Source organism: Haplochromis burtoni, unplaced genomic scaffold (assembly GCF_018398535.1).
Source record: "Haplochromis burtoni strain Fernald_Lab_line unplaced genomic scaffold, NCSU_Asbu1 Contig_162, whole genome shotgun sequence".
In the NCBI taxonomy this organism is placed as follows: domain Eukaryota; kingdom Metazoa; phylum Chordata; class Actinopteri; order Cichliformes; family Cichlidae; genus Haplochromis; species Haplochromis burtoni.
Window position 1 is genome coordinate 1,227,935 of NW_024582523.1, and position 11,425 is coordinate 1,239,359.

Consider the following 11,425-nt stretch of genomic DNA (forward strand, 5'->3'; position numbering starts at 1 on the left):
AGAAGAAGAAGAAGAAGAAGAAGAAGAAGAAGAAGAAGAAGGGCATTTACAGATGACAAAACTCATTTTATGAACATTACAAGCAATTAAATGCTAACAAGCACTCTGGGAGGAATAGTGATTCTTGTGAACTGTGAGCAGATGACTGTACAGACGAACAGATGGAGACGTCATCATAGCATAAGCTCATTGGCACTTTGGTGAAAAAGCTAAAAAGTTGGAAAGAATGTAAAATATGAATCACTTCTCCTTAGATTTAACTGAAATATACAACAAATACAAAGTATCAAGTGTTGAACATGAGTAAAAAAATATTGTTCTTTAAAAAAAACAAAAACAAAAAAAAACAGCACTCATTTTCAAATTTCTACTTTTAACATGTTGTAATTTTTCTAGTGGTTAACACATTTGCCTTACATGCCGCTTCAAGACCAGAGTCACTCCCAACACCAGACAAATGGGAGTATTGTGTCATCACAGCATCCATTTAAGATCTGTGCCAAATTAACATCTGGTGTGGTGCGCCATTGGGAGATAAGAGAGCAGACGAACATGCCAACCTACCTCAGGATTTCTTCTCAGTTATATAGCATATTTAAAAGATTTACAGTATCTAAAGATATCACATTCTCACGCATAACTTTCTGCTTAGAAGAGAAGGAATACCCGCATATATGGCACAAGGCTAAAGAACAACATGAAATGGCTTAAAGTTCCCAGAAATCACAGCACTAAACACTCTGTAATCTGACCAAATGGATAATAGAAGCTCATTCAGCTTGTTATGAATGAAACACAGAAATCCCTAACAGCCTGGCTCCGTAGCAAGATTGTAAACTGGTTAAACTGGCCAGGCTACAGTCCAGACCTGTCAAGAAACATGAAACAAATCTGGCCAGTGTTCAGGTTGGTATTCAAATAAATAAATAATTACTAGAAATTGCTGTTGACTTTTTTGCATTACTTTACTTATTTACTCCCCACAGCAAGTAATTCATTTATCTATGCAGGTGATACATAGGGATGGGTACTGGTATAATGGCACCGGTTCTGACATAAACGGGAGTAACCAGACCGAAAAGCAGCGCACATTTCGGTGCTTTATTTCGGTGCTTTTTTTCCCTGAGATGTCATACACTTTAGATTCTAGCCAATCATTTTACCTTTGCAAGCGTAGTAGGCGGGCCCAGGTACGTACGTTCTTTTAGAGCAGAGCTACAGATTAAAAATGCCCAAGGCGAAGCGGTCAAAAGTCTGGCTGTACTTCACAGCAAAAGATGCAAACTCAGCAGCCTGCAACAAGTGCTTTAAGCTGATACTGTGATACTGTGCAAAGGAGGTAACACCTCGAATCTGATGAAACACCTGGCGACGTTAAAGCCGAGAAATGCGCCGTATTTGATAGCTTGCTGCGAGACCTCACACCGAGCACATCTACTGCGGGTGTGGTGCCTGTTATCGACCCGGAGTTAGCAACATCCCCCAAAAACCCGAAGAGGAGAGTCCTGGCCCCTAGCCCTGCCAGTGTAGCAGAAATGATGAGGATGATGATGGCAGCAGCAGCCGTTCTTCTCTGCGTGAGTAGCTTAATGTTGTTCGTGTGTAATTTACGTTGAGTAGGCTAACCACGTTATTACATTAATGCATGTAAGGTGAACTAGCAAACATCATCATAGCTACATGCGGCTGTCTTCTTGTTTGATGGCAGATACTCCCTTCACCCTTTCCATTGATTAAGCACTGCTTCCAGCCAAGAGTGATGCCATATATGCCCTATAGCTGCAGAAAAGGCTAACATTGTTACCTTTTTACAAAAAAAACCCAGCTGAACATGAGAGGTTTTTGGACCAATTTTGTGTTCCCCATTCTTTAAGCACCGGTTCGAGCACCGTTTAAGCACCGGCACCATTTCAAAAGTACCGGTTTGGTACTGGTATCGGATAAAACCTAAACGATACCCATCCCTAGTGATACAGGTCAAGTAGTTAAACTACAGGTAAAGAAGTAACTACTACATTACAAACTCTAATTTCCTCCTAAATTCAGACAAAACTGAAGTGTTTTTTTTTATTTTATTTTACTTTGTCCTAGAAGCATTACATGTAACCAGATATTTACTTGAGATGGTTTTAACTTGGCCTTCGGTAACACTATGAAGAATCTTGGAGTCATTGTTGATCACAGCATGTGCTTCAGTGAGCACATTAAACAAAAATGTAGGAATGACTTCATTTATTTGTGCAATATTCCTAAAATTAGAAACATCCCAACAAATTTATTATTATTTATTATTGATACTGTACTCATTATTATCATAAGGTTGCCTTAAAAGTTCCTTGAAAAGTCATTCAGTTGCTGAATATCACAGCCAGAGTAGTGACATGACAGATGGCTGCTCCACCCTGAGCCTGGTTCTGCAGGAGGTTTTTTCCTGTTAAACTGAGTTTTTCCTTCCCACGGTCGCCAAGAGCTTGGTCAATGGGCATGATTATTGGGGTTTCTTTCTAATATTGCAAGGTCTTTATCTTACAACAGTGTCTTATGGTAACTGTTACAAATTGAGCTATATAAATACAACTGAACTGATGTGTATCAGATACGCTGCTCATTATAAGGCTTATGTTATTGCACAACATCATCTGTGTAACATTCTGTTAATAATATTACACAAAATCTTTATATGCCTGTATTTCTACAAAAATCACTATTAAAATAAGGAGAACATACACAAGATTTTCTTTAACTATTTTGAATTAAGTATTAAGTACAGCAATGTGAACACCACAGATGAGGCCTTTTACACCTAATTATTGTTATTAGGAAAAGAAAGGATACCCCGAAAAGAACACGAATATTTTACCTTCAAAACTGCAGCATGTACAACAAGAGCTAAAGCTGTTCTTACCTTTTTTCAATCCACTGCAGCACAGGGTCCCATTCATTCCTCTGCAGCTCGACTAAACCATGGGGCTCATCTACTCTGTAACTACACAAAACATAAATCCTACAACATTAAAGTCACAATAACTCCAATCAATTGGTGGCAACTAAGCAACATAAAAACATCAACTCAGAAAATAACCAGCTAAGTTTGTCTACAGTGTGTCAATGTCTCTTTATAGGTGTTAAAACACTGATTTGTTTATTAATAAAATGAACAAATGAGTGGCTCCTATGAGGAAAATGATTTAAAAATGTGATATTTAACAGTGTAACACAAGTAGATTTTATAAGCAGGTACAGGAGTTAGCTATCCATTTATTCTGCTACTGTAACAAAATAATTTTCTTTTTAAGTCAAATTGTAGAATTTTTCATATTTGTCTTTCAACACAATTTTGGCTTTAATTGTGATTTAAGTGACGCTGTTTAAGGAAAATACCTGAATACCATCATAATTATGATCAGGAAAGCATACATATTTAAAGCTATAAAGAAACAACAATTAACTGTAGCGCAAATCAAACTGTTCTTAAAGTATCATAGCACTCTGCAAAGGGACATTTTTTTCCCAAGGTGAAAAAGGCGAGTTTAAGTGTTACTATTTTATGGTATGTAATACCATAAAATAGTTCATTTCCTGTCTTATTTTGTATAAATTCAAATTTAAATAATTATCAGATGCGTGGATCTGTGAATGCACATGGGCGTTCACAGAACTATGTAGATGTATATACATGCATTTGCATATGAGTTTATGTTTGAAGTGTCAGAAAATTAAACAAACCTAAAATAAATAGAAATAAACAAGTACCATACCAGATGGTGTCAGTCTCCAGAAACTTGAGAGCAGCGGTGATCATTTGTTCTTTGCTGCGTTGGGTGGGATTGTCGAGAGCCGTGTTGCACAGGGTAGTCTGAGGAAAGAGTTTCCCAAAATTAATATTACAGTGAAATTTTTGTATAAATATCATGGCAAAGTTATTTTAAAGGTGCACGTCCTGCAAGCTGTTGGAAGATCTGGGTAACATTCCTTTTATAAATATGACCTATCAAATCATAAAACTCCTCTCAAATTTTCCTTTTCTCTGAACATTATTTTATGTAACGTAGGTGGCACCAGTACTTTGCTACAACTCCATGTCAAATGCTTTACCAAGTGCATAGTGTAGAACTTGAGTGTGTCCCTTTGAGCATCCCACTCAGTTGCAACAGCGATGGCCAAGGCTTCATTTGGCACCGTGAACAGCTTCCCTCCTGGAGTTTTCAGCTTCCTTTGGTCCAGGTTTATCTCATATAAACCACCTATATAGAGATATTTTTCAAAAGATATCCAGAATGACACAATCATAAAGATGGGGCAGGAAAACCTGCTACTACAATACTATACTTGACTGGATTACTAATGACAAAACTACAGATACCTTCACTTTGAGATATGCTGACATCTTGATAAAATCTCTTCCTTTCTGGTGAACAGAAAAACGCCACATCAGGGTGAAATGACACAAATCTTCTGCAGATGACGGGAGCTTTCATTCAATGTGGTTATTGCTCTTACCTGCTGTGGCTGCGGAGTATCTCGCAACACATTCGTAGTACTGATTTCTCGGGCACACTTTACTGAGAGAAAAAGCATTCCCAACCTGACTCTGAAGTCTAACTATACACCTAAGCATAGCGGAAAGTATGTGAAGATGTGATGCTTTTAAGTAAGGCTGACTGAGAAGAAAACACACCTGCGAGATGTCTGTGTCTGAAACGTCCTCATTTAACAAGAGTTAGCACTGCACGCATAGTTTCCTATTAGCATCAAGTCTTATTTTTAATCCATTTATCAGCTGCTCAATTCTTAAGCATCTCTTGTGTTCAAAAACACGCGTGTGACCTTCGGCGCTTGACAGCAGCGTAGAGGCTTCTAGTTTCTTTGGGAAATGTAGTTTAAAAAGCGCTTCTATACGTGCGCTACACACCCTTACACAACAGTTGGAAAACTACACCCAAATATTTCCACGAAACCTTCCGCATGTCGAACCAATGAGCTTCGAAAATGTTCGAAAGCCAGACTCAGTTGACCAATGAGAGCGGCGGGTACTTCTCGCTAAAACACCGCGTCGAAGTCCACTTCTTTGGGAGCTTGGTTGCTGGTAAACTGAACTGTAGCGGAATTAAGTGGAATTTGAATGTTGTTGGACCTCTTCGGCTCTCTGCCACCTCCTCGTAGACGCCGACAGAGTACCTCTCCTCGACGGCAATTGCCCGTGGTCGGTGCCTGGTCAGCGAAGCGGGAGCCATGCCTGTCCCCGCTGGATACCTCAGCGACTCCACCGCCGCGGCCTTCACATCCTCGGCCTCACTTATCCCGCCGCCCCCGATAAACACGCAGCAGCCCGGTGTTGTCACTTCGCTCCTGTACAGCGGTTCCAAATTCAGAGGCCACCAGAAAAGCAAAGGAAACTCTTATGACGTGGAGGTTGTTTTGCAGGTGGGACAGTGAAGCGGCTATTTCGTTATTCAGTCGAGATGTCAGAGGCATTTGGTCATCTGTCAAACGGGCGGCATGATGATTGACAGGTGGTAAAATCAGCCTGTCCTGTCCCGTAGCAGTGCCCACGACTGAATACAAACAAACATTTTAAATTTGTTGTCAATGTTTTAATGCAGCTGAAGTAATTTATTACTATAAATACTAATAAGGACATTCAGAATTGGTGTAAAGGCCTACACAAACATTTACCTCAGTAGAAAATTATTTGTATTTGAGGTTGCTGTTAGAAATTAAATATTTAGCATTGGCTTTGTAAAACCATAACTTGATCTGAACTGATGTCAATGTGATGTAGTTTATAGTATGTCTTGCTTTCTTTTTAAAGCATGTGACCATGGAGGATTCCTACTTATGTGGCTACCTGAAGATAAAAGGACTAACAGAGGTGAGAGAGGTGATTCCCTTCATTAAAGCATGAGCATAAATAATTTATACCATGTCTGGCCACAGCTGTAATGGAAATTGTTGTGACTATTTTTGTAGTAGCAAACATGTCTAACAGTGCCAAGAGAAAAAGGCAATAACATAAGACAACACAAAGACTATTGGGCTTTTCAACCAAAGTATCAATTGATGTTAAAACAGTGGGAAACGTAAGTACAGCTGTTTAGCAAAAGGAGTAGAAGGGCTAACTTCTTGAAGGCTTTTTGCATTTTTTTAAAGGTTTTCTTGCACATACTGTCCACACTTTCCATTAAACATCTACTAATTCATTTGCTGGTCACTATAAAATATACATTTCTAGTTTAATTTCAACTATTGAACCTTTTCTTTGAGTGCTCTTTGAAATAGTTGAATCAATGACTGCACCCTCCCCTGAGGCAGATCGCACCAGTTATTGTGGCCGTGCAACTCCTTTTTGATTGGCCTGTCGAGAACACATTGTTCTAATATGCATGTCTCATCAATAAAAAAATTTTGTTAGCTTAATACTTAAAAGTAGTTTTGAGATTGTCACACAGGTTCTTAAAATCCTGTAGGTTTTAATTTGTTAACAGCTTAAAGTCAGAACACCTTAATACCTACAGAAATGAGCGGGTAGTCGGGATCGGCCACAGACAGATTCATGGCAATGGTAGAGAAGATATAAGACACCCAACATGTGTCATTCAGTAGGCTACATTTTGAGCTCACAAACAGGCAGTTTGAGTTTGTGTTGAGGCTGTGTGCACTAGGTGTCGGGAAAGGCAACGTTTATCACAGGTTGAACTCGAATGGCCACACGTAACCAGAAGAAAACAAACAGTCAAAACAAGACTGTAGTTAAGTTAAATGACTTCCTGAAAACTTATATTTAGGCTTTTAGTTCATCCTCTGCTTCTTCCTTGTCATTTTAATTCAACTTTATTCTGATTGGTGGATGTTATACTACTAATCATGCCTTAATAGCATCGTTTAAAGATGGTGTGAATAAGATGTTATCAGCACACTGGCAAAATGGCCATAACACTATCTCTGCAGGAGGTGTGTTAAAATCTATTTCACAGAGTAAATTACAGCTAACGCAATACATGCTATAATTAGTGTCCTCGGTTATTAAGATAAGATAACTCTTTATTGTCATTGCACAGTCGTACATAGTACAGTAGTACAATGAAATTGGAAAACTGTCCTACGTCGGCACTACATATAACACAACACGACACGATATGACACATCACAACGCAACAAACAACACAACACAGTATATTAGCTTAGTATAAAAAAGAAGAATAAGTGTATGTGTATTGCACACTGTTATTATTGCACATTAATCATTATTGCACCTTGTTATAAATATAAATATTATTATTGTTATTGTTTTAAACATTGTTACCTCCCCCCTAAAAAAGTCCAGGGAGGTAGCCAGTCAGGTCAGCTATTTACATTGATCAGGGCTATTGCCCTGTTGTAAAAGCTGTCCTTGAGTCTATTTGTTCGGGACCTCAGCAGCCTGAACCTCCTGCCAGACGGCAGCATCTTAAACACCCGGTGTCCTGGGTGTGTGCAGTCCCGTAGGATGCTGCGTGCCCTCTTGAGACAGCGAGTGCTGTACAGGTCCTTCAGGGAGGGAAGAGGATGTCCAATGATTTTTTGGGCCATGTTGATGACCCTCTGGAGTGCCTTTCTGTGTGCTGTGGTGCAGCTGGAGAACCACACACCGATGCAATATGTCAGCACACTTTCAATGGAGCAGCGGTAGAAGACGGTCAGCAGCTCCTTCTTCAGGTCCATTTTTCTGAGGATTCTCAGAAAGTGGAGACGCTGTTGGGCCTTCTTTAAGACCGCAGAGGTGTTAGAGCTCCATTGGAGGTCTGTGTCTATGTGCACACCCAGAAACTTGAAACTGGAGACCCTTTCCACGCACTCCCCGTTGATGCTGACAGGCTGCAGCTCGGACTTCCTCCTTCTGAAGTCAACTACCAGTTCTTTTGTTTTGGTGGTATTGAGGTCCAGGTTGTTATCTGCACACCAATCTGACAGCCTCTGAACTTCAGCTCTGTATGCAGTCTCATCTCCCCCTGAGATGAGCCCCACCACGGTGGTATCATCTGCAAACTTGATGACTGTGTTGTCTGGGTGGGAACTAACACAGTCATGTGTGTACAGAGTGTACAGTAGGGGACTCAGTACACAGCCTTGTGGAGAGCCGGTGTTGAGGCTGAGGGCTGAGGAAAGATGAGGCCCCACTCTAACTCTCTGTACACGGTCTGAGAGGAAGTCTCTGATCCAGCGGCAGGTGGTGGAAGGAAGTCCAATTTCCAGCAGTTTAACTATTAGTCTGTCCGGGAGTATCGTATTGAAAGCAGAGCTAAAGTCAACAAAGAGCAGCCTGGCGTAACGGCCCTGCACTTCCAGGTGAGAGATGGTGGTGTGGAGCGTTGTAGCAATGGCATCTTCAGTTGATCTGTTAGCTCTGTATGCGAACTGGAGCGGGTCGAGTGAATTACAGAAGTAATTACTAGGTAACGGCTCACGTCTTTGTGTTCCTGCTGTACAGAGCATCCAGAACATTCCCACTGTATGAATGCAGTGGTGAACTAGCTGTGACATTGTGTTGGCTTATTACACATACCTCTTATTTGTCAGTCTCTAAATGATCACTTTCTGTAGTGTTTTAGAATTGAAGTGTCTTTTATATAATTGAACATTAAGTAGACAGATGTGTTTGTTATCATTTAATGTTACTTTCTTTTTAATTACAAAGAGTAGAAGTGACCAGATGTGTCTTCAGTTGCTTCTCGTTGTTGTTTTAGGAATATCCAACACTGACCACTTTCTTTGCTGGAGAGATCATCAGTAGGAAACGGCCATTTCTCACTCGGAAATGGGATGCAGATGAGGATGTGGATCGTAAGCACTGGGTATGGTGAAACCGCTTTTATTTGTAAATTACAAAAATTATTCTCCATCAGACTGATTTATTCTGACCTATCCTGTAAACATTTTTTGTGTCCAGGGCAAGTTCCAGGCCTTCTACCAGTATGCAAAGACATTCAACTCTGACGATTTTGACTACGAGGATCTGAAGAACTCTGACTATATTTTCATGAGGTGGAAGGTACGATTACTGAACAGTGAACTTAACTATATTCTGCAGTAGGTTGCCTCTTATATTTCTGTTGGTTTTTTTTCTCACCTGCCTGCCGTAGGAACAGTTTTTAGTCCCTGACCACACAATTAAGGACATCAGCGGCGCTTCCTTTGCGGGATTCTACTACATCTGCTTCCAGAAATCCACAGCAACAATTGAGGGCTACTACTACCACAGGAGCTCCGAATGGTGATGCAGCACACTAAAAGTTATTGTGATTCAAGGTTGACTTGTATTAGGAGCTTTAACCAGCTGGCTCACCTCTGAAAAGTTGCTTTATCCTAGACTGGCTGAAAATCTGGTTGGGGAAAACTCAGTCAGTCAGCTTCTCTCAAGTTTTCTCAATTGTGGCTTCTCAGATAATTAGCAGACAGCTCTAGTTTAAAATGTGTAATTTTATATACACAAAGCAGAAGAGTCCAACCCGCAGTTTGGTCTGTTTAATTTATGTGGTTATGCTGCCTGGTTATAAGCAAACTTAGCCCCACTTTTACTCCATCTCTAGTGTTTTTGTGCATTCTGTGGTAGCAGTTTAACTGTTGCTGTTCAAAATAGTCTCAAAGCCATTTTTATCTCACCAAATTCACACCTACAGTCAATTTACAGCCACCAATTAAACTAACATCCAAGTCTTTGAGGTGTGGTTGTTGGCACCATTGCCTTACAGTCTTTCTGTATGTTGTACCTATGCAAAATGTTCATATTGCCTCACATTATACAGAATTGAAGCCAATACCAATATATTTGCGACCAGCCAGTATCAGATAGGTGATTGATATAGGTCTGGCTGTAATATTGCATTTGCAGAAGTGCAGCACTGCTCTGTAGCCTGTACTTACAAAAATGTGCCTTCTCACTCTTATGTCTGTATTTCTCACATAGTGCTAATGTATATACATGCTGACATATACTATCTCCTACCAGGTACCAGTCTTTGAACCTCACCCATGTTCCCGAGCACAGTGCAGCAATCTACGAGTTCCGGTGACCCTGGTCGGCGTTGTGGATCTTTCTTTTGTTGGACTAAGACTTAAAAGCAAAGCAGAGGTCTGCAGACGCTACTAGGGATTTGGACTTGGAGCAGTACAAACTTTTACATGTTCTCAACCAGTGGGTGGACAGACGAAGATGAGTATACAGGATATAAGGGACAAATGAATGTACGCATGGAAATGCTGGAAAGGAAGAAAGTGCAGGTGTGCTCCCTGGTTGGAGCTTGTAAAGTCAGAACCAGCAGCAAAGACTGGGTGCGGTTCATATAGTGTGCCCCTTTCTTCATTTCTTTTAATGTCTGGCTTTAAAAATGCTTGGCACAATATCTCGAGACACTTTAAGCTGAGTTGGGAATTCCCCTTCTTATTTTGCAAATCGAAACGTATCCAGCTTTCATTCACTTGGAATGAGCAGAATAAACAGGTTCGGCGACCGTCAGACAAGGATTCCTTGCAGGACTCTGTTCTTATAAACACAATCTCTAAAGAAGTAAATCACCATGTCGGTGGAGGAAAGCCAACACAGAAGGTTAGGTTTATCAGGTTTTACAATTGGAGCTTTAATAAGCTCATAAGCTAGAAAGTCAGTATTTTTAAGCTAAGCTGGTTCTTTGTTTGCCTGCCAAGAGTATATGTTGTTTTACTCTGAATGATGGTCACTGAGCGGCACTTTTTCTTTCTTTCTTTTTTAAAAATGGATACAATCTGAGAGACACAAGCTTTTCCCCTGTGTTTATAAAACCGCTTGGGAGATCATCACATAGGATTGCTGTGGATCTTATTCTTTTGAGTTATGTTTGCACAGGTTTTGTTTTTGTTACTAAAATGCTTGCAGTTAGCGTTCTACACTTACATCCCAGTACACAAGCTTCAAGGCCGCAGGTTTCACACTTTTCATTTTCTTTATTACATGAAGGCTTTAGAGCCAGTACAATCCCATAACAGTATTCAGAAGAGAGTATTTTTTTATCCTGCACTCTGCATCAAACGAAAAGCTTTTTACTCCCCGTGTGTCGTTTTAAATTAAGACCCCCCCCCCACCACCCTACATTTGTCTCCTCAACTATGCAACACTTTCAAGATAGCACTCCCCAAAAGTAAGGCCCTGATATGTGAGAGGGAAAATTTGATTCTATCCTTAGAGTATATGAAAAAGAACTATCTTAATTAAAAGGAAATATTTTTGTTATAAATATATGTGACAACGCTCTCCTGCCTAATCATGTTCCCCTTCTATTTGATGGTGCCATCTTTTTAAAGCTTATTAGAGTTGTATTATAACAAAACGTGTTTGTTTGAGACTAACATTGGATTTGATTGGTGGTGTGACTGTAAAGAGTGGAATATGGATTTTAAAAAAACAATTTCAAAA

General features: G+C 40.1%; 2 protein-coding genes across 3 annotated transcripts in view; one reads left to right on the forward strand and one right to left on the reverse strand.

Moving 5' to 3' along the window:
* Positions 1-4,922, reverse strand: part of atpaf2 (ATP synthase mitochondrial F1 complex assembly factor 2) — a 7,089-nt gene extending 2,167 nt beyond the window's left edge. Inside the window, exons 1-6 of one of the 2 annotated variants that reach the window (XM_005932879.3) lie at positions 4,679-4,922; positions 4,501-4,562; positions 4,364-4,408; positions 4,096-4,244; positions 3,759-3,856; positions 2,906-2,986 (exon numbers count right to left, since the gene is read on the reverse strand). In XM_005932879.3, coding sequence (XP_005932941.1) covers positions 2,906-2,986; positions 3,759-3,856; positions 4,096-4,244; positions 4,364-4,408; positions 4,501-4,562; positions 4,679-4,710 — 467 coding nt within the window. In that variant the 5' untranslated portion in view covers positions 4,711-4,922. Of the gene's footprint in view, positions 1-2,905; positions 2,987-3,758; positions 3,857-4,095; positions 4,245-4,363; positions 4,409-4,500 lie in introns of both variants that reach the window. The other variant, XM_005932878.3, reaches the window with a different exon arrangement.
* Positions 4,923-5,046: 124 nt separating this feature from the next.
* On the forward strand, positions 5,047-11,425 carry LOC102302560 (glucose-induced degradation protein 4 homolog). Its single transcript, XM_005932880.3, has 6 exons — positions 5,047-5,424; positions 5,813-5,872; positions 8,724-8,831; positions 8,927-9,028; positions 9,120-9,250; positions 9,986-11,425. The coding sequence occupies exons 1-6, from the start codon at positions 5,233-5,235 to the stop codon at positions 10,047-10,049; spliced, it is 657 nt and encodes a 218-aa protein (XP_005932942.1). The 5' UTR covers positions 5,047-5,232; the 3' UTR covers positions 10,050-11,425.